General features: G+C 42.1%; 1 protein-coding gene across 5 annotated transcripts in view; it reads right to left on the bottom strand.

The window, feature by feature from the left end:
* Positions 1-23,385, bottom strand: part of sema4ab (sema domain, immunoglobulin domain (Ig), transmembrane domain (TM) and short cytoplasmic domain, (semaphorin) 4Ab) — a 31,067-nt gene extending 7,682 nt beyond the window's left edge. For 2 of the 5 annotated variants that reach the window (XM_083770086.1, XM_083770088.1), the window contains exons 1-10: positions 23,179-23,385; positions 10,765-10,868; positions 10,175-10,315; positions 7,981-8,141; positions 7,048-7,107; positions 5,864-5,962; positions 4,330-4,426; positions 3,464-3,586; positions 1,640-1,767; positions 1,184-1,365 (exon numbers count right to left, since the gene is read on the bottom strand). In XM_083770086.1, coding sequence (XP_083626212.1) covers positions 1,184-1,365; positions 1,640-1,767; positions 3,464-3,586; positions 4,330-4,426; positions 5,864-5,962; positions 7,048-7,107; positions 7,981-8,141; positions 10,175-10,315; position 10,765 — 992 coding nt within the window. In that variant the 5' untranslated portion in view covers positions 10,766-10,868; positions 23,179-23,385. Of the gene's footprint in view, positions 1-1,183; positions 1,366-1,639; positions 1,768-3,463; positions 3,587-4,329; positions 4,427-5,863; positions 5,963-7,047; positions 7,108-7,980; positions 8,142-10,174; positions 10,316-10,764; positions 10,869-23,172 lie in introns of all 5 variants that reach the window. The other 3 variants (XM_083770087.1, XM_083770089.1, XM_083770090.1) reach the window with 3 other exon arrangements.
* Between the last annotated feature and the right edge of the window lie 750 nt (positions 23,386-24,135).

Below are 24,135 nucleotides of genomic sequence, written 5' to 3'. Positions count from 1 at the left end.
AGAAGCAAAGATTTTAGTTATGAATGATCGCTTTAAAATATTTATATAATATATAAATATTTGTATATATTGTATTCAAAATGTTGCCCACATTTTCGCGATTTTTCAAGAATAGCAGATCTACAAACTCATAGTGTGGCACAAAATGACATGCTATGAGCCTATATTTATCTAGTACATGTTTTCCCTTATTTTCTAACGGTGTATGTGATGATTTCCTTTTTGGCATACAGTATCTGTATGTCTTTATTAATGTTCTGATGAATTGAAAATGGAGGACCCTTATGTAAACAAGTCTTAGTGCTTTTGCTGGTTTTATCCTCTTTAATCCTACTCAGATTTTGTATTGACCTGTACTTTCGTTGAACTGTACCCAATCTATAAACTGTTGATAACATTTTCAATCAATCAATCAATCAATCAATCGGCAAAATATAATATAATGCTTTTTATCTCAAAATAAAGAATTACACCGATGCTTTAAGGGCCTTGCAAACAGGGAGCGACAAAACGCACCTATAGTTTATTTTCAATGAGACCTGCGTTTTTGCTCGCAAGCGTATTTACGTGAGTGCGGTCATGTGGATTTGTTGCGTGCGGGCTCGTTACGTGCACAAGCCCGCGACTCACCAGACCTGGATTCTGTTTAGCTTCTTTTGTTTTACGCTTGCGTTGTCGCGCCCCTCTTGAGCAGACCTGGAGGAGACCTGTGTTGATCCAGGCCCTCTTCAACAGACCTGGAGGAGACCTGTGTTGATCCAGGCCCTCTTCAACAGACCTGGAGGAGACCTGTGTTGATCCAGGCAACAACGCCTGCGTTCCTCGCTTCACGTTTGCAAGGCCCTTTACCGGTTTTAACCCATTCTGACCTGAGATCAGATTCATACGAGGTTTCCGCCGGACACACACTGGTCTGATGAACCCATTCTGACCTGAGATCAGATTTTAAAAAATCTTCGATTTTTCAAAAAATAGCAGACCTACAAGCTTGTAGATCTGCTATTTTTAAATAGCTAAAGCATAACATGATGCCGACACCAAAATGGGTGCCCGGTCAGAATGGGTTAATGGGTTAACAACCCAGCCAGAAATGTATTAATTAATTAGAAAAAAAATTAAGCATTATGATTTCAAGTTATAATTGAACCAAAAGAATGAAATACAAACATTTTAGGTCACTCACCACTGAGAACGGAAGATGCCATAAAACATTGTGTCGTGCACAGGGGCGCCCTCTGGTGGCAGAAGGGTGACAACGTCTTCAATGACATTGTAGGGCAGCTCGTTGTCAGACTGGCAGAGCAGCTGAGCTTTAGCGAACGTGGTCCATCGTCTTTGCAGCGTCCGCTGGCCCCCCACGTCACTCTGACAAAAACAAACGCTCGATAAGTACAAAAGAAAAGTCATAGTATAAAATAGACAATAAGCTTCTATTAATATATTGTCCCTGTTGGGAGGATAGTGGCTTATGGTAGGGGAAATAGCCAATAATGCGCTTTTGCACAAAATAACACCTGGACCTTTTTGGTGGGGACGAAAACAACTACAAATAAAGGTAATAATTAATAAAGCCTTCTAGCATGGAATTCTCCTTTAAATATGCCAATTCAAGACAGGAAAACTGTGCTGTCATTCCTACCGTGCAGATCTGGGCAATGCGAGAAACGGTGAACTTATCGATGAAGTCGTACTCTCTGCCCACTTCACTGAAGAAGAAATACACTTTCTCCTCACTGGGGATGAAACTGGAGCTGATGAAAGTCGGATCTACCAGTCAAGTAAAAAATAAAACATCAATGTCTGATGTGTGTTTCACGTCATGTTGGCACGATATTACGTGGTTCCAATCGAAACAAATGACAAAATCACCACATTCTTTCTCCCAACCCAGCTGTGTTTGTGGGTTGTGAAAGGGAGTGATGTAAAAACCATCCACACACATGGACCAACAATATTGGCGGGTAGTGACATGAACCCTAGTGTTCCTATTCTTGGCATGCCATAATAGGCAAAACTAGCCAATCTACAAGCTCAAAACGTTGTCACGTTGCAACATGGTGTGGGCTTGTAGATCAGCTAGTTTTGATGAATGCATTTGGTGAAGAGGGGGGAAAAGGAGGGTGCCTAGTATAAACCCTTTGGGGACTCCGGTCAACAAAGAGTTTAAGTGGTAAATATATCGAGTAATAACAGCCTTATTGTTTTAGTTTTTCTTGGTAAGTGTGTGTGTGTGTGTGTGTGTGTGTGTGTGTGTGTGTGTGTGTGTGTTAGGGCATTAACGACTTGAGATTTTTCCCAGTCGACTTGTCGGACAGTAATTTATCGATAAATCGATTTATCGTTTCTGGCGGCGGGGGGGGGGGGGGGGGACGCGGACGTGCGGGGGATTTAACAGGGGCGGGTGGAGCTGCCGCGCGCTCAAATACGGAGCATGTCAAACATAGCACTGCGCATTCAGTGGCCTCTCCAATATGACACAGTCACAGTGCATGTATCATCTATATCAGAGGTTCCCAAACACCGGTGCCGGTCCGCGGGACACGTGGCACTGGTACGCAAGAGGGGAATTCTAAGTTTTGCGTCGTTTAAAAATGTCCAATCTTTGTATCTTTAGCAGCAGCAGCTGTAGGCTATTTTGTGACGATCGCATTAATGAAACCAAACGCTACACGCGGTTCCGGTACAGGATTATTATTTCATGTGAATCATGTCAAAATGAAAAGATGATGTTATCCAGGTAAAGTAGTGGTATTGGCACACAGCGCAGCAGCAGCACCGAGAACACAATGAGAGATATGACATTATTATTCTCCTCCTCCTCCTCCTCCTCCTCCTCCACAACTCGATAACGTTCTCATTTGTTACTCATTTTCTGAGCCATGCAAATAAACAACAACCCGCACTGACCGGAGACGGAGAGGTTCATGTGCGCTGCGCGTAAAGCTTAGCCAGAAACAGACAGTCATTGCGTCAGCATGCATGTAGCCTCGGGAACCCAGACGTTATATTTCCAGCACGGAGGTGAGGGGGATATCGTTTGGGGGTAACGTTTGCGTGCTTCTATCTGTTACTTCTCTGACACAGCGCAGTTCAAACAGACTTCAGCCAGTCTCAATAGTGGGACACCGCGCGCTGAGAGCCACATAGCCTACACAGCTGCATTTGGTTTTTAATTAAGGGCGCGTTCTGAATGCAATGAAAAAAGGGGAGGAAAAAAAAAAAAAAAAAAGCTCAACTTTCGACTCGCGCTGCTGCGAGTCGACTCGTGACTCGTTTATCGATAAATCGATAAATCGATTTTTTGATGAATGCCCTAGTGTGTGTGTGTGTGTGTGTGTGTGTGTGTGTGTGTGTGTGCGTGCGTGCGTGCGTGCGTGCGTGCGTGCGTGCGTGCGTGCGTGCGTGCGTGCGTGCGTGCGTGCGTGTGTGTGAAATTGTGCATCTGTCATGACAGCAGACTCACCCTCCAGCCAGCCCAGCGTATCGTCCAGCTTGAGGTCAACATGGCTGCCCACGCTCAGGTGTCTGGAGAACACCGGCCGGTTCCCTCTGTAGTCTGCCACGGTTCCAGTATATAACTCTCCATCTGAAAACACACATTAACACTGCAGTCTGCTACGGTTCCACCATGTAACACATGACATGCCACTGTCCCCATCTACTGTACACTGACATGTGTCACCTCAACATGGCATTTGTTGCTTTGACATTTTACGATTTTGAAGCTTAAAACTTCTGCATGTGTGCTGTTGTTGTTTTGTGGCTAACCTGCCACCTGCCACCACTTCACCGTGTTACTGCATGTTTCTCTGGCTGTTTCTCACAGCACGTCTTGCATTCTTAGTCTTTTTTACTCTACCACAAATGTACAGAATGTGATATAGATTTCATGTTAATTACTAGACAGATCATGATTTGCCTGGTATGTTTGTGATTGCGAACGCAGTGATTGCGAACGCACTGAGCACTAACTATGAGACCCTGCAGATCATGTCTGTCTGTCTGTCTGTCTGTCTGTCTGTCCCGCTGTGACACCACCCGCCCGCCACCAGAGGGCGGAGCTGTAGCACACACACACACACACACACACACACACAGTAGAAATGTACGATCTCTGCGTTCGCTTCCCGCGTTTGCGCGTCTTACTTGTTAATGAACTTGTTTATTGTAAGTCCCTCTGCATAAGAGTCATTACACGCCACTGTGTCGATCCACAGTTCATTGGCTCTCATCAGACCGCCCAGGACCCAAAACATTTCTCTCCTCTGAGCTACACACCAATCATTCAAAACTGCGTATGCACGACTCTCATTATGAAACACGTCTTACCCACAGTGACGGCAGTGTTGCGTTGGTAGGGATCATACGGACAGCGGCCTCTTCCTTCCTCTGGCTTGAGGCTCGTCATTGACAGCGTCTCTGTGGTCTGGGGATTCATGACGAGCAAATAACAAATGAGGAGGATCAAAGATGCATGATTAACACTGTCAGGATAAATTATATGTTATGAGTTAGTTCAGTCTCGAGGGGTTTCATGCCGTGCTCAAGGGGCGCACACATATGGGGTTACTATGCTGCTTTACTATGTGGGTGTATTCAGTGTGTGCCAGACGCACACGTCATTCGCTGATGTGGCAGTCAGCTGACCAATTGGGTGGGCTACTTAAAGGTTTTATGACATTCATTTTCATTTATTTTTCTTTTTTCTTTTAGGTTTTCTGACCTCAATTACACCCAAAAAACCTGAACTTTGAACATTCAGTGGATTTTCTGTGGTCTGAAGTTTTCTTTGGGGTTTTTTGGGCCTTTTGAGCTACAATGAAAACAGGTAACACAGTGAAACAGTGACATCTGCTGGCAAATCCCATTGACATATATGGGATTTGCAGTAAGTGATGTCACTTACTGCTGGCAAATCAGAGCACCTGTTTGAGCCAGAAAACCCCAGATCACAGAAAATCTACTGAATGTTAAAAGTTCATGTTTTTTGGGTGCAATTGAGATTAGAAAACCTAAAAAAAACAAGAACAATTCCAAAACCTTTTTTTTAATGTCACAATCCCTTTAAGCTCAATAGACTGCATGCTTCTTCCTGCCTTCCTTCTGCTATGGTTCCTGGTTGTTGTTATGTGATGTTTGCTCCCAGCACCACCCCCACCGGTGGTGGTTTATGTTCCCCATGGGGGTTTTATTATATATCTATCTCCTTGCTCTTAACCCATTCTGACCGGGCACCCATTTTGGTGTCAGCATCATGTTATGCTTTAGCTATTGAAAAGTAGCAGATCTACAAGCTCATATCGCGCCACCGAGTGGCGCGATACGAGCTTGTAGGTCTGCTATTTTTTGAAAAATCGAAGAACGACTGACATTTTTTAGAATCTGATCTCAGGTCAGAATGGGTTGATCAGACCAGTGTGTGTCCAGTGGAAAACCTCGTATGAATCTGATCTCAGAGCCAAACGCCAAGATAAAATATTATATGCACACTATTCTATATTCTATAATAAATATTCGTTAAATCTATTTGTGAGTTATGTGACTGAATGATAATTATGCACTAAACATCTCTGAAATGGACAAAAATGCTACCAGCTCTTCTATTATGTAACGTCATAAATGACAGTATATACAGTGGTCAGTTGGCAAATTATGAATCCTTCTATGAAGAGATGAGTCAATAAAAAAAAATACTCCTTTAACTTCTACAAGGTTTGTTTGTAGGTCCTCCCGCAGCAGGAAAATGCACACCTACCAGAGCTACGGGCATCCTTATCATCAGAGCTATAAAGAACTCTCAAGTTAGGAAAATAGATGTTTACAGGAAGTATCACCGTTTCAATAAGGAACACAAATATCTTACAATGTAGGTGCAGCGCGGGCTGAAGGCGAAGGTTCCACAGGCGTACAGGTGCGTTGAGTTAACAAACTGCAGCACTCGGATGAAGTTGGGACAATCCATCTGCAGATGGAGCAGAAAATCAGGACAATAAATCCAAAGGGCCTGATGTCACCTCTGGAAAAGCCCGGGAAATGTGACATATCAACATGTCTCCTAATGGTGGGCATCTAAAACGAAAACATTCTCACACAGCTTGTTGATCTGCTATTTTTGGCGAATTGATTTGTGTCGAGTGATTATACGAGCGTACCAAATGCAGTCTTTACAGGTCAGTTTTGTCAAGTATAGTGTTTATTATAGTATATTATATTATAGTATATTTTTCTCAACCAAAGCGAATTCATCATAGTGTATGAGGGGAGGATAAATAAACATCTCAGCGATATGATTATTGTGAACGATTATGATAAATGATAATTTAATAATTATCGTATCGATAATCGTATAATTATTGTCCCATCCAAACTCATCCCCCCTATTACAACCTGTGGGTGAGAATATAGAATATATAACATGTCTTCCCAATGATCCCAACACCTAAACCAGTTAGCAAAGGTTTGCATCTGCAATATCACTTCTCCAGACTAGTTTGGTGTAGTGAAATTGCTGAATAATAAGATTATAACGATTACCTCTTAACAATTCCAAATTAACCCTTACAGATCTGTAACTCTGATGGAACCAAATGGACCCTAATTTGTACACTCTCAGAATTATGCTGGTACTTGAGATTAAAGGTATATTCAGTGATTTCACTTAATTCAAATATCACTTATTTTTTTGTTTTGTTGTGATAATCCTCTCTACTATAGAGTGTGCTGACCATATAAGGAGTTCCTCCCTGTCCCCAGTTAACCCCTGGGGGTCAAAAAACCTTAGGTTTCGTTTTTGGCTCTCTATCCTGATTGGATGAAAGGCTTAGGTCCCAGCCAAAAACGAAACCTAAGGTTTTTTGAGTGAAATCACTGAATATACCTTTAAGAAAGTTTGAGAATAGTAATTGTATAGCAGATGTGAAGTCCACGTACAGTACCTGCTCTGACAGTGTGATTCTAAATGTGATGCCATTCCAATTTTGTATCCGGTTCTTACGGATATGTAATATTTAACAAAACTAGGACAGGGAAAAGATGTTCTTGACTTGCCATTTTCTTTCCTTTCATGGAACATTGTTCCAGGTCTTTCTCTGACGGAGACCAGTCCAGCTGAGAGAGGAATGAAGAAGAAAGGAAGACAATCAGGTCAATGTCACATCACATGACCCACACACAGCTGTGTTTGTCAAACCACTCACATCTCACATTGCAAATAAATACTTCCATTCCTGGAGCCTGTACTTAATTAAAAAATAAAAGACGACAATTCTATTGATTGTCACCAGAAATTAGTTTCACAATGCTATTTAAGCCCCTGTCCACAGGAAGTTACAAAATGAATGAAAATGCATCCGGCATTGTTTTTAATGCATTTACAATACCAAATAGATTATCATTTGTACTGTAGATCGTTATTGGTGTATAAATATCGAACCAATGAAAAGTATAAACAAGCTTGTGACTAAACGATAAGTACATTGGATCCATTGGAACACAGGTTAAACAAGCTTGTGACTAAACAATAAGTACATTCGGTCCATTGGAACACAGGTTAGTTTCTTTCCATTTCCAGTCGTTTTGGAAAAACAAAACAACGTTTCCAACTGACAGTGATGATATATTTCCACAACATGGTTAACGTTAGGAGATCACGTTGCAAACAGATCATCACAGAACACACGTAACGTTTGTGCATTTGGTGTCCAGCAGTGGCTCCCAAACATTTCCATGCCAGAAACCCCAAATTAATGTGTTTGGCTGCCGACCCGCTCTGAAAATATGTGTTGCTCCAGGGACTCCTGGAGGTATATAATATTTAATAGGGTTAAAGTGGTTAAACCGCTTTTGACACTATATTAACTCATTTCAGGACCACCTGGAACCCCTAGCCAGGACCCCTGGGGGTCATCAGACCCCACGTTGAGAAGCCCTGGCGTGCGTCCAGGGCCAATCAGCCCTCCAGCTGTACATTGTAAATTGTACCTTGCTCCTCATGAGCAGAGCGTCCTGTTGGCTGATGTCCAGTGACAACACTGCGTCCCTCGCTCCCACATATAGGGTGTCTCCGTCGTCGCTTAACAACAGCGTGGTGGTGTTGCTAATATCAGCACTGCTGAAGTGGGTGAGGGTCCTCCCCGTAACACCTGCCATTGACAAGGAAAGGGTTTAAAGGAGCAGTGCGTAAAAGGAGGTACGTGAATACGTAAAAGGAGAGAGAGAGAACTCATACACAGGATAGAGGATAAACAAGGCAGTGATGACACAAAGAAATCAGAAAGCATAGTGGAACACTATAAAATAAATGGGGGGATCCGCACGTAATTCCGACGGAGCATTAGTTACGACGGACATGCGCTGCTCCCGTGCTTGCGGTTATGGTTAGGTTAGGGTTTGAGGTGGGTTGTCATTTGTCGGACCAATGACTAGTCTGAACTAAGTACTGCACCCGTCGACTACAGACATCATTTGGCCAATCATATTCGACTATACGAATCCTTAGTCGGGGACGGCATTAAACAGGACTCCTGTAAGACTGAAGTTATGTATCTCTCAGGGCCTTTCACTGCTTCGTCTCAACCATTACTCTATGGCTCTGGTCTCAGCCACCGCGGTGTATTTTTTTGACATTCCGTTTCTCTCCAAAGTTGAATGCTGCCACTACTGTTGGAGCAGCCATTAAGTACACAGGTTCATCCCGATGTTCTGGGCATCTTTGTAAAGTTAGTGTTAGTAAAGAGCAGGTAAAAGAGTAACGTTTGAGGCAGACTAACATCAGTCACTCTACCATTCAACGTAGTAGAAGACCTGCGAGTTTACACCGCAGATATGTCGTCTCCGCCTACAGGGAATACGTTTGCTGCGACCATGAGACCCGTTTCTGAATTTGTCTATAGTAGGCAACTACAGGAAAAAGAAACATGACTTGACAGTGGCAGTCGAATCAGTTTGATTGCATAACATAAAAAAATGTTATGCAACAGAGAATCATTATGTCTGACTTGCTTTGTTTCTCCCAATAAATCATGAAACTATCATACAGTATGCACATAAAAATGGACGTTTCTTTTTGGCTTTTAGGCAGTTTTCTTTTTTGGTCACACTGAACCGGGTCTTGTTGTTTCACTCTATTGACAGCAGGTGGCACCTCTCATCCCTGAGCTGGATTTGTCTGTATCTACTGCTTTTGTTTACATGTGTTTGTACTATTACATGATGGCCTGTTCAGAGCGTCAAGCTGTGACTCCGCCCACCCCCGGGGGAAGTTGTTTTTTGCTCTCGTTCACTGCAATGCAATTTGCTGCATTTCCAAAACAATATTGCGCAGAGTAGCGATTATCAAACGTATTTGCAATGCCATACGTTGAAAGATCTGTTGCCCGTGGACAAGGCACGCTACCTCTGCAAGTTAGATATTATCAGCATAGATAGTTTGTCCGTATGTGATTAAGGATTGGACCAAGTCGCATTGGCCGCCATAGAAAATTCTTACCCCAGGCTAAAACCGGATGTGACATTTGTGGGCGTTCCTGTCTAGCGTGGTGTCAGTGTATGGTGTTTTCAGTTCACTGTACATTGTGGAACGATGTACTTAGTTTGTTTTCTAAAACAGGCCACCACAGGCACAAATAAACTTGTGTTGGGGAAATTATTTCAAAGATTATTTAATGACGTTAAAACCAGGTTATTTATACCACTATCATGTAAGCCCTATATACACTTTGTTGTATGACAAATGTGCAAAAATGTGCTCCTATTGTTTTTGAACAAATTTAAATGTGTGGCATTAAAATGTGCACCTACATTTGATTTGAATAGTTTATTATAATTAATATAATATGTATATTAACCCATTCTGGGCGGGAACCCCTTTTGGTGTTTGGTGCTTTAGCTATTGAAAAATAGCAGATCTACAAGCTAGTTGCGCGCTACAAGCTTGTAGGTCTGCTATTTTTGAAAAAACGAAAAAACGACTGACATAGAAACATAGCTTTTTCAGAAAACTGTCAGGATGTAGAAGACATTTATAGAATCGTTCCCAGGTCAGAATGGGTTAAAGATAAATGTTTAACATTTCTTGCAGCTATATCCAGGTAATATATGCCAATAACACTGCAGAAATGTGACAGTATTATTTCACCTTTAGCACTCATTCACAGGTGTTAAGCGTTCCACTCACCCATGGGGAAGGAGACTCGAGGGGTTAAGGCACTCACACCGTGTGGGCTGAGGAGGATGACCAGAAGGAACAACGTGAGGGACAGCAGACCTCGGAGCTCCATGACAGCACAGAGGAAGCAGACAGACGGCCCTGGTGTCACTGTGTTGGTATCAGAGACAGTAGTGAGAAGTAACTAGGTCAATTTACTTGGTGTTGAGTCCTGTACTTAAAAAAAGCTTTTGGACATTTTATCGTCTACTCAGGCTTTTGTGAACACACCCCCAGACAGTTTCAGTTTCAGTCACCAGAACCAAGGACGGTGTTTTCGATTAATCTTCCAATGTATAGGAAGGGGGCGGGCCTGCTAAAATGAATATCAAAAATCTAAATACTGAATCAAAGGTACGGAATCAAACTGGCTGGGGTAGACGATGAAATGACCAAATGTTTTTATTATTTTTTATTATTTATTTATTTAAGTTGATGACTTTTACTCCTTTACATTTCAAATAGAAATACTGTACCTTTGACTTTACTGCATTGAAAAATGTGTAGATTTCTGAACATGTACTGAAAATGTACTTCGTATTGACTACTACCGTATTTACTTGAGTATATACTTTGCCCACCACTGATCAGAGACGTGTTGGACAGGGCGTCCGCCACAGCGAAACCTTCTTCCTCTGGTTTACGAAGCTGCACGCCATTTCATCTGTAACAGGAGGAAGTCAGAAGAAAAGAGAAGCGTGTACGATTGTTACCTCAGTGCATTCGGAAAACGTGATTCAACGCGTCATGGAAATTCAACCTCTCCTGTATAAGCACTCCCCACGCCAACCCAAAAAACCGATTACCTGACGGAAAGGAAAGGAAAAGAAAAGCGCGCGAGTAGCCAACAAATCAAGACAACTTGATATTTTGTTATATGAGAGAGAGAGAGAGAGAGAGAGAGAGAGAGAGAGAGAGAGAGAGAGAGAGAGAGAGAGAGAGAGAGAGAGAGAGAGAGAGAGAGAGAGAGAGAGAGAGCTGTAAGTGAAAGTCACGTTCGTTAGTGGTATATGCTTTTACAGGCTTTCTAAATACTGCCTTTGTGTCACAGCACCCTTGAACCTATTAATACTTATTAACAATTTGAACATTTCAATGTAATGAATGAATGTAATGCCTTGAATGTTAAAGAAATCCTAATTAGGTTTTGGACTTATTCTGTATGTTCTGTATTTTGCCTTGTGGTGTTTGGTTTTGGTTTACTGTTACTCTGTTGTTGTTTTGGTTGTCTTGTTTTGTAGTATTGTTCTGTGCTTTCCTGCCTCCTCTTGTTGTCTTCCTGTTCTGTCTTACCTACCTGATTATTGTATCCTAGTCACCTGTGTTCTGTTTGCCTGTTAGCCGATCCTGTGTTTGATTGTACTTTGAGTTCATCTGTGTCCTGTTACCCCTGTCTATTTAAGCCCTTTGTTTGCAGTGTGTCCTTGTTGGTCCGTAGACCTACTGTATGTCGAGTGGGTTTTGTGTCTGATGTTGCCTATGTTTTGCCTTTTGGAATACCCCTGATTTATAGTCAAATGAACACCTTGAAGATAATCTACTCTGCATCTGGTTGCCTGCTTTTGGGCCCTACTCCGTAACTCATTCCTGACAGTCAGTGTGTTCACATCTAGCTAGCGGCTACGCATAGTGAATGCCTCACTACATCCTTACCTAACCGTACTTAACCACACCAAAGCCATGACTAAGCAATACTTTTACCATGTGTCTGCATTTTAAACACGACAGTCCCGGCACCTGCGGTGTCCCTTACTTACGCCACTGGTTCTCAATGTCAGGTTCGGAGACCACCAGGGGTCCAAATGGGCCCTAACGGGTACTGAGGACACTTGAGGATTGTACTTTTGTACAGTGTACTCACTGTACTGTACAACTCTAGTTATTAGTATGTGTCATAATACTGTAGATTGGGATCTCAGAAATGAATACAAAAATAACGTTATCAAATGGGTCCACAGTCCACACCAGTCCATAGCCTAATGCAAATCATCAATCTGTGGAGTCCTTGAAATATACAGTAAGTTTGAGAATCACTGAACTAAAGTATACTGAAATCCACAGTGCTTATTTTACTCTTAGTGTACAAATGGAACCAAATTAACCCGTAACCCGTAAGCGTCAGTTTTGGACCGCTGCTGTTCCCCGGACCCAGAGGTAGAGAACCGGGTCCTTACAGTTCACACTATAGCAGCTACCAAGCTACAGCAGGTAAAACAAGTGATTTCCAAAGGGCGCCAGTGACATGAAGGCATACTGTATGTCAAACTGACACCTGACGTCTGTCGCTGCATGAAGACAAAAGCTACAAAAAAACACTAAAGCCAAATTCCAATACCCAAAATCTCGGCCACTCGCTCGCTCACACTCGGTCACTCCGGCATGGCAAATGATGGTGAAATTGGTGACCTGTCAAAATATGTGACCATCTTGTGGACTTCACACAACTTACATGGAGGTCTTTAAATACGTGGCCTGAATACCGCTATATTGAACTCTGCTAATAAACAAACTGCAACGATTTACATTCGGACACTGATGTCATGTGATGTCAACACGTCACATATTTCAGCAGGTCACCAATTTCACCGTAACACCTCCATGCTGGAGTGAGCGAGTGTGAGTGAGCGAGTGGCCGAGATTTTGGGTATTGGAATTTGGCTTAAGCTGTGCTTGGGTGGCTGTGTGCTCACCACCGCGGAGGATGTGGGTTCGAATCCACCGTGGTGCAACCGGCTTCGCTGAGTGTCTACACAAACATTGGCCCGTGTTCGTGGCAGGGAAGCCGAGCGGCCGGGCAGGGTGATATTAATCACTGCACAAATTCCTACTAGCTGGGGCGGCACCTGTCAGCAAGGGAGTGTTGGGCAGGAGGAGTTGGGCAGGAGGAGTAGGACGAAGCGAAGGGTTGTTTAACTGACCTGAGATCAGATTCATACGAGGTCTCCACTGGACACACATTGGTCTGATTGACCCATTCTGACCTGAGATCAGATTTAAAAAAATGTCAGTCGTTCTTCGATTTTTCAAAAAATAGCAGACCTACAAGCTCGTATCGCGCCACTCGGTGGCGCGATATGAGCTTGTAGATCTGCTATTTTTAAATAGCTAAAGCATAACATGATGCTGACACCAAAATGGGTGCCCGGTCAGAATGGGATAAGTCCTCCCGGTGGGACAACTTTTGTCAATGACTTGAAGGGTCAATCAGTCTTCAAGAAATACTTGAAATATTTGTATGCAAGGTCATGATTTAACATTAATCTTCCAAATGTTTATTTCACAAATGTTTCCTTGCACATTCCAATCAAATGATTAATATATATGTGATGTGGCGTTATGCTTAATTTATCCTCACTTATGCTCGCTTGATAAAAATAACAAATCTACATGGTTTCAAAGTGCGTTGCACTGCGACGCTGTGACGCTGCCACATAAAATGGGTGAAACAATGTATTTCCTGGCCTGGTATGAGTATGAAAGAAAATGAAACATACTGGGGAATAACAGGGGAATCAATATGTTGGTTAAACTAGGGTTGAATATTTAACACTGAAATGTAGTGTACGGAGAATACAATATAAAGGGTTTTGTGTAGTTGAACCATGGTCATCAATTTTCTGTTGACAAATGACAAGGTTTGATCACAAGGGGAGCTGTGGGGAAATGTGTGTGAGCAATATTTCCAGGAAGCTATAAAAGAACAGGAAGTGAGGCGCCGAGCCTGGGTTCCATTTTGGGCAGTAAGAAGAGGGTTTGGTGTGATTATGTTGCTTCTCCAAACACACTCTTTTAAAGGCCAATACTATACGCCAATTCAGAACTGAACGCAAAAAATGCCTGTCTGACCGAAGAACTTTGCCAAGGGAAGGAAAGAAAGTTTGGTAGGGCAGCTTCTGAGGTGTTAAGTTCTGACAAACAACAGAGCTTGTAACAAAGGACCTAGCAGATGATTCCGGATTTAAAGGTGGGGTGAGCAGCATATCATTTATTTTTGCCGGTATAAGCAATGCATTGCCTTTTTGTTTTCTAACTTTTTTCGGACTATACCTAATTGACTAAAAGAGGATCTACAACGTTTGGATTACTTTGGATACTCGGATTACCTTTTTTCAGGATTACTTTTGGAATACTTTGACTTTGGGGCACCTTTGAAGGGACATTGTAGGGGAGAATTTAAAGGGAATTGAACATTTAATTTACATTTTGAAGGGATTGATTGCTCAAGTGTATGATTTTGGTTTGATCTGTCTTTAAAGAATATAAAGATATTGCAATTTCAGTTAAAAGGAAATATTTTTCTGTTTTCTTGTGCTCTACAATACTGTTCGTTTCCAGTATTAAGAGGTACAGGACCTTTATGTCTTTATTTTATTTAATATAACTCAGACTTACTTCAATAGTCCTGATTGTTATGACGCGATGATAGCTTGCAGATCTGTTCTGTTTTGGGAGGTGATATGCAGTCTAATGGAGTGAAGCTGCGCGATTGTTTTTGTTTTGTATTTTGTCTTCTGCAAGATGATAATCCTGATCAGTGACAGTGTTGGTTTGCTTCAATCTACCTGGTGAAATTAACCCATTCTGACCTGAGATCAGATTCATACGAGGTTTTCCACTGGACACACACTGGTCTGATTAACCCATTCTGACCTGAGATCAGATTCTAAAAATGTCAGTCGTTCAATAGCAGACCTACAAGCTCGTATCGCGCCACTCGGTGGCGCGATATGAGCTTGTAGATCTGCTATTTTTCAATAGCTAAAGCATAACATGATGCTGACACCAAAATGTCAGAATGGGTTAATAACAGAGCTGGCTGGAGTATTGTAACTCTTTCAATGGTTCTAGACAGAGTCCTCTCCTGTGGAACTGGATATTATTAACCCAGGAAAGTGTCATTTTAGCTACAGTATGAGTTTTTTCAGAAAGCTCCTAGGATTTAGAACAGTGGTTTAGAGCAGTATAGTTCTCAAAATAGCAGATCTACAATATAAAATATGATTTTAGTTTACTAGAGGGAGCCGGCTTCCATCGTTAAAACATTTATAATAATAATAATTGACATAAAAAGTCAGCAGCGGAAACAGGGATTGGGCGCTGCTGAATGCATATAGGGAAAACACTGGAAAAGCGGGAAACTAAATGATTAAGGAACGGCTCTTTCTCTCTCTGCCAGTTGGAGAAAAACAGACAGCGCAAGAGTAAATAGGTGCAGTAATTCCGCAAAGGTTTATTATATTAACCTAATTTACTCTGTAACTATGTTGTCTGTAGCTAATTTGACCCGCACTGCCCAAACTGACTACAGTGTTGTTACACACGCAACTCAATTAAAGTGGGATGCTCCAAATGCTGTTTACACAGAATACACACTAGCCATGTGATTACGACCCGGAAGTTTCATTTATGGTAGTCATAGCGATGAGTCTGTCTCTTTTACAGCCACAGGTCTCTAGCCCAGTGCTTCTCAGACTTGTTTCATGCCAACTAAGGGCCCCCAAATCAACATGTACTTGGCCACAGACCCCCATCTGAAAACAGTTTGTGCCAGGGACCCCAAGAAGAGAAGATCAGAACCAATGCTATAGAAGACATTGTCCCTTTAACCCATTCTGACCGGGCACCCATTTTGGTGTCAGCATCATGTTATGCTTTAGCTATTTAAAAATAGCAGATCTACAAGCTCATATCGCGCCACCGAGTGGCGCGATACGAGCTTGTAGGTCTGCTATTTTTTGAAAAATCGAAGAACGACTGACATTTTTAGAATCTGATCTCAGGTCAGAATGGGTTCATCAGACCAGTGTGTGTCCGGCGGAAACCTCGTATGAATCTGATCTCAAGTCAGAATGGGTTAATTTACTATGATATACGGTCACGCCTCGTGACATCACGCCTCCATCTCCAGTAAGACGCCACTACTTTTTTTCTTTTTTTCTTTCTTTTATTCCCTGAACTGGAAATAAGCCTATAGGGGTTTATGCCACTTTAATCCATTCTGACCTGAGATCAGATTCATACGAGGTTTCTGCCGGACACACACTGGTCTGATGAACCCATTCTGACCTGAGATCAGATTCTAAAAATGTCAGTCATTCTTCGATTTTTCAAAAAATAGTAGACCTACAAGCTCGTATCGCGCCACTCGGTGGCGCGATATGAGCTTGTAGATCTGCTATTTTTAAATAGCTAAAGCATAACATGATGCTGACACCAAAATGGGTGCCCGGTCAGAATGGGTTAAAACTACTGCCTACTAGTGCCTATAGTACCTTATGATTAATGGAGGCAGGAGGGTCATCATTACTATGAAATCCCCAGCATGTGACTTTGATGACTATTTACTTGGAAAAGGAAGAAATAAATGTTCATTATGATTCAGTGCTGCTGTGTAGGGCTGCGGCCATCCAGCCGTTCATTTATTTTTATTTTATCTTTTTTATGTTTTATATATCATGAATTGACTAACAAATTAAATAAATAGCTCAAATAGTTGATCTACAAGCTCACGGCACTATAAATGTTTTGACATGTGTTTTTCCTTTTTTTACATTTCTCCTATGACTTTGCCTGAAAGAGATTGATGGTTAATCAATAGCACTGCTGCTATTGAGTATAGAGGCTAAGCATGACAGACCAACTAACTATCCAACAACACTGTAATATGCAGTTTCCTTTCATTTGACCATGTGAAGATGATTCACAGCAGCACACCAAAGTGTCAAGGGGTTTTCTACAAGAGGACCTGCCCCCAAACACACTCTGTTTCAAAGTGTCAAGAATGATTAACGACATGCCGTATTTCCGCTATTTTCGAGAAAATAGCAGAAATAGCAGACATGACATGTCGCAACGCGTTGTGAGCTTATAAAATAGATTGGCTATTTTTACTACATTTGTATTTAGACCCGTTGAACCCAAGGGGCCAGTGAGGCGCTCCAACATTGTAGCACTGGGCCCTAGTGGTAAGAGGAAGGATTCATGACGAGGAAACCCTGAGCAGCTGAGCTTTAACATTGAGCGCTCGGTTGCACTTCCGCATTTGACCACCAAAATTTGGAGGTCAAATGCGGAAGTAGACATTCTGAGACGGTCCTTCCGTGTGCTTCAAAACGCCACTGAGCAACTTCCACTGACATGAATAGCGGGGGGGGGGGGGTGGGGGGGATGGAGTTTCGCACCAGATCAGTCTCTATCCTTCTTTATACTCTATGGTTGAACCACTTAAACCCTCTAGGCTTATTGCAGTGGTTTTCAACCCTTTTCATAGCAATTACCAAGGCCCATTATTTATTTGGAATTTGAGCCACGGACCACCATTTGATGAGATTTAGGGCCGATTGAAGCCCTACAGACACACCGCCTTTGAACGCTGCGCGTCAAAACAGCCGCCTCCGTTATTTTCAATGAACCTATCCCACACCGGCGGCGTCCGACGCGCGTTCACGCCTCGCCTGACGCTCCGATACGCCGCCGTTCTATTTTCCAGGAGTTGCCGCGCGGCAACGCCTGTGCCGCGTCGCTGCGCACCCGGTGTGTGCTGGGCTTCATAGTCCTATTTTAGAGCCGAATAAAAGTCGGTTCGGCTCTATAGAGCCTAAAATGTGACGTCATTTGAGGTTCAGCGGGGCGGCCCTTAGCCTCTCAGACCCAAAACTACGATATTCTGTTATCGTTGGATAAGATTTTGATCACAATTGAAAGTATTGCTGTTGGTACCATTAGGAGACATAACAGGCAAACGTTGATCAAAACAACAATTCTTCTACATTCTCTAATTGTGTAGACTTTTTGTAAATTAAGTAATGCAACTGGACCCTTACGGGTCCATTTGGTTTAATTTTACACTCTCAAGAGTTAAAGATCTATAATGGTCCATTTTAGTTACCAACTCTCCATTTCTGGGGACCAACTGGAACCCCCTCAAGGACCACTGGTTGAAAACCACTGGCTTAGTGAACTGTACTTGGAGTGGGCCGCCTATTTCCATCTACGCCAACTCTCTTCACCAAAAATAGCCAATCTACAAGCTCACAACGCATCGCCCTCAACGTGTTGTGAGCATACTTTTGGCTAATAATTATATAAAATATTAATTCTGGGGTTCACGTGGTTAATTATGGGCAGTCTAAGTGTAGAGGGCCGAACAGGAGTACTGCAGTCAGTGTACATCAGTATCATTTAGTTCTGGTCATTGATTCCTAATCCCTGCATGTTTACTCTTTTTTATTATCACCTTTTTACTGCTAGCTGTAGCCTGTACTGTATATCCTTTTCTGTATCCGCGTTTCATAACGGCTGCTTTCATTACTGCTGTACTGTAGTGTCTTGATGTCGACTGAATTTACCCCCACGGATGTCTGTCTGTCTGTCTGTCTGTCTGTCTGTCTGTCTGTCTGTCATATGTCAAATAGTTAGATACAGACAGACAGACAGACAGACAGTATATTGTCAATGTCGGGTGAAAACCTCTAATCTCTTGTGAGCTTGTAGATCGACTATTTGCTATTTTAACCTGTGAAAAAACATGAAAAAGTTTAAATGGGGATATACAAGGGCTTCGCCCGTCAGCGACGACATATGGTTTAAATAAACAAGACAGATTGCGGTGGCAGAACGCTCCATTGACAACACAAACTTGAGACGGGACTGCCGGGGGCACGTCTGCTACATCAAAACCTTCCAGCCATTGTGTCGGATCAAAGGTAACCCCACCTCTGGAGGGACAGAGATGGAAAGGAAAGACGAGACACAGCACAAGACAAAGACTGCGGAGAAGACACAAGTCTCTGGAGATTCACGCTTTGATCCCTGGATCCAGGGGACATTTTCTGTACTGTCAAGGACCCCCAAATTGATATGTAGCCTATTTTGACTGTGGGCGTGCGGACCCAAGATTTTGACTGCTACTAGTACGGCCACGGCCAGGCAAGCTCTACCACAATATCAAGAGGCAGACCAGGCCAAATTTCTGAACAGTTTCCACCCGGCTACCGTTAGGACTGCTGAACAAGCCCTGATAGAGATAGCCCTGATAGAGAGAGAGAGAGAGGGGGAGAGAGGTGAGGTTGATGGGGATAGCTGGGGGAGAGGGGGGGGTGGGGGGGAGCCTGTTTCACCCACGCATTAACCACTGAAACCTGAACGCGCTGATCAGACGCGGTGTCAGCGCAACAACCCCCGCCAACGCCACGCAAGCTGATGTTTTCTGCTTGTGCCTTAAGAAATCACTGCCAAATTGATGAAAGTACTGTACTTATTACTTAAGCACAGTTTTGAGGTACTTTTACTTTACTGTAGTATTTCCAATATTCTGTAACTGTTCTTTTATCACTACATCAAGGCAAATATTGTACTTTTACTCCACTACAATTATTTGAAGACTAGTTACTAGATTTTGATTATTACAAAACATACCGGTACATTAACCACATTAACATACATTAATATAATAGCCGATCTACAAGCTCACAATGTGTCACGATGTGAGTGTACTCGGTGTAGATCTGCTATTTTCCAAAGATTTTTAATACATTTGAAAACTTGAAATGGAACATTCTGCACGAGTACTTTTACTTTTAGTACTTTAAGTAGGCTACATTTTTGTGCCAATACTTTTGTACTTTTACAAGTACAATTTGAATTCTAGACGTTTACTTGTAACGTCTATTTCCATAGTGCAGTACTTTTGCTTAAGTAAAGAATGTGAGTACTTTTCCCACCACTGCAAATTCCATTTGACTGTTGCACCACGTCTGAACTGTTTGGTTTGTATTATCTGACTGCAGTCACGTCTGTGATGCACTGTGACCTCAAGTGAAACAGGACAGAGTAAATGCAGTGTTATCGATATTAAAGAATTTTGCATGTCATAATATCAGGTGTTTTTTCCCCCCTAGTTTTAATGTTCCAGATTGTTTTGAAATAGCTAAAGTAGTAGGCTATATCTACAAGCTCTGCCCATTTCAGTGACACATTTTGAGCTCCAGGGGTGCCCAAAAGGTAGATCGCGATCTACCAGTAGATCACAAAGGCTGTGCAGGTAGATCACATGACATGACCCTTTTATATTTAATGTAAATATTTTTTTGGATCTGGCCACTTGAATTAAGGTGACTTGATTGTTTGACATCAAAAGGGCCTGTCAGCTCAAACCCACAATTCAATACTTTGTTTTCAAGAGTGTTGCTGTGCACAAAAACGTCTGTAGCATTACAAATTAAATACAAAAAAACCCTATACCTATTCAATTTCTCCCCCTCTATTTCCCATTCCAAGAGCATTTGTCTTATATATATAACTATTTTCAGCAATGGTATAATATTTTCGGTAGGTAGATCCTGTTGAGCTGCTCATTTTGAGTAGCTCTCAAGTCAAAAATGTGTGAGCTGCTAGACAATTTTAGCTACTAATGCTGTCACAATATCAACATTGAGGTATTTGGGAAAAAACAAAATATTATCATGAGGTTTTGTACATATCGCCCAGGCCAGACCTAAAATGAAATGTTTGTAATGGTTTTACAAAGTTTAACTGAATGTTGAAAAGCACACTTTCGACTGCCTCTTTGGACCAAACGGAAGAAGAAAAAGTATTCCAGGTATTCCATATGCAGGCACATCCTCAGTGCTAAATTTCAACCGTTGAAAACGGGTCCATTTGGTTCCAAACACTTTCAGAGTTAAATGAACACATGGATTTTAGAGGAGAGTTGGAGAGGAACCGAACAGCTGTTTATCTCTCCCTCCCTCTCTCTCTCTCCCCCTCTCTCTCTCCCTCTCTCTCTCTCTCCACCCCCCCTCAGTGGCTACCTCCTGTTTTTCCTCAGAATAGCAAACATTCATGAACTCTCTTACAAACAGTAAAATGCTAGTAAGCAGATGTACATGCAGAGTTGCAGACCTTGCCAAGTTCTTCATTCCAAATGTCACATGTTTAGGTTTTGCATGCACCGTTTCTTTATTTAAATTCCTGACCTGATACCGCCGGTACCACATTAAAGTAGTATATTACTATCAGCGTTGACAAAGTAACATGGAAAGTTATAATATGATTTAATTGATATAGTTACAGTACAGTTACTACGTCTTGGCGTCATACTCACACAAATGTGATGCTCTCAAGTCTCAACGCCCTGCGCATATGCACGGTTTTGCAATGTGACTTTTTAAAGCACAAACATGGCAGGCACTCCAAGAGCGAAGCCTAAGGGGTGCCTGAGTGACCCCACTGGGCAAGCAAGTGATCGCACCGAGCAGCCAGTATACGGGCACACCGATGACGGTGCTGTCCAAGTTGTGGACACAATAGGTCATCAAGACATGTGAAGCAAAACAAGCGTTCCCTGGGATCTGGGTTTTGAGGATTGGGAATGGCATGCCGTTCTGGCTCCGCCGGTAACACTTGCTATGCATCCCATGTCTATAATGCGTTATAAACATAATGTATAATGCATTTCAATGTGCTTATACAACTGTATAATTGTAGTTATAAGCCCACAATACTACTAATGATTTAACAGTAATCATAAAGCATTTTCAATTACTCATAAAGTCAAGTATAAATGCATTGTAAAATAAAAATAAATAGATGCTTATAACACTGCATACTAAAGTGCTCTTGTGTGCCTATACTATAGGCCTAGTGATAATTGTTATAAAGCATGAGTATTTGTGAGCGATTATAAGTTATAACTGTAATTATACAGTGATAAGTAAATTATAATGCATTATAATGTTTAGACATGGGATGCAAGCAAGTTACCATGTTGCTTCTGCTGTATGGGTGTGTAAAAAGCGTCAAAAATAACATATTACTCTGTAGACAATAAAAAGTATAGCATTAGGCTACTTCAAAAGAACAGTAGCCTAATATGCAATATTACATTTAGAGAGAAGTGGCAGAAAGCAATTAAGTACATTTACTGCAGTGCAAATTTGAGGCACATCTTTCGATTCCCACTGTTACCAGCCATTTTACCATTAGTGGTGAACTTGAACACATTAATGCATTGCTAATTATAGTCCAATGATTGTGAAATGTGTATATAACTATATATATATATATATATATATATATATATATATAGGCCTATATGACACCTTTTAGTCCTTTATGTTTTCTCTCTCCTTGATTGAATGAAATTGGTGGCCTTCTATGTGGACCTATGTGTTTTTTTGCACCTGGTGTCTAAGAGCACATGCCTACCTAATTTTTCTGGGGGGAGGTTGTGCTACAGCTACAGTATGAATGTGTATACAGAAATATTAGAATTTTCTTTGACATGTTCCATTTCTGTTTTCTCCATTGCTCTTAACCTCTCTGCCCCACTTTTCTTTCCTGAAAACAACGAATAATATGGCTTGTACAAAAACGAATTAGGACTACACCTGTAAACCTGTTATGTGACACACACACAAAAAGACTATTATTGAAAATGTATTTTCTATTTTACGTATTAGAGCTGGAAAGATGGGGACTCTGTGAAACCCATGATACTGATAACTGAACAAACACTCTAGCATTGCTGTCAGAATATAGACCATAGTTTAACAAGTATGGAAAATATATAACTTACACTTACAGCAGCTTTAAGTCAATAATCCACAATGTACCCTATTTCTTCCAGCCCTGTTTGACTTGCCCAACACACTGGTGGACTCTAAACTGCAGAGTGCAGCAGTCTGCACACACAGCATGCGGAGAGAACACGTGCTGTCCTCAATTCAGCCTCAACCTCAACTGTAGATCAGCTCTAGTCGGCAAGCGACACCAATGCGACACCGTCGTACGACGGAGTAGCTGTGAAGAAGGCTTTTAAAGCATCACTGTCTGAAACGCAGGCGAACAACCGTGCGCGCTTCTTTTGAATGTAAAACAGGGAGGGAGCATGATGCTGTGCTGTTGATAACAGACATAGTATTATGGTCTGTTTAAACAGAATTAAACAGCAGTCAGTGTGGTCTTACTCTTACATATCTTCTGTTGTTGTTCTAGTTGTTGTTGCATAGTATATCCAGCACGGCCAGCACTTTCTTTAGGGACGCTTGTCGTTTCTCTTTGGGTTCTTGTCTTCTTCCTATTTTCTTTTCTGGTTAATGTGTGTTTTCAGCAGGAGAACATCGTCCATAATGTTTCTAACCACAGGACTTTGCTCTCTCTCTCCCTTTCTCTCTCCTGCTCCTCCCCTCCACACACAGTCACACACACACACACTCACACACACACACACACACACACACACACACACACACACACACACACACACACACACACACAAGCACACGCACACAAGCACACGAGCACGCACACACACACGCACACACACACACACACACGCTGACTGACTGTCTGACTGACTCAAACTCGCTCACACGAGAGCAGTACCAGTCTGCGACCCTCTGACACTTTAATCCAAACAGCGCCATCTACAGCAAGTCATTGAAACACGCACGTAAACGCACGAGCGCGCCACGCAAACACACACACACACACACACACACACACACAGAAAGAGAAAGCGAACCACGAAGACTGACTGACTCATAATCATAATAATTCATTGATGTGTTCTATCAGCACAGCACTGCACCAGACTTATGCATTTTAAACATGCATTCAAACATGCTTCATTTCAACTTTGAAATAGCTAGGCTCTATGCACAGCAGACATATTGGAAAGAAATGGGCCTCTTCCTTATTACTTGAATTCCTTCACAGATTTTACCAATTATACTACTGGTAATTAAGGCTCTGTGTTGTCTGTTCCATTCTGGTCAGAATCGGGATGCACCCAAAAGCTGCCTGGTTAACCACTCCCCCTTGAAAACATTTAATTCTCGCAGATTGGAATGAAATGTTTTCAAGGGGGAGTGGTTAACCAGGCTACACAAAAGCCAATTTAAGATGTTAAAATGAACCCAGAAATACAG

Source organism: Protomyctophum parallelum, assembly GCF_964188405.1.
Source record: "Protomyctophum parallelum genome assembly, chromosome: 1".
In the NCBI taxonomy this organism is placed as follows: domain Eukaryota; kingdom Metazoa; phylum Chordata; class Actinopteri; order Myctophiformes; family Myctophidae; genus Protomyctophum; species Protomyctophum parallelum.
This window is presented reverse-complemented; position numbering and strand designations above follow the sequence as displayed.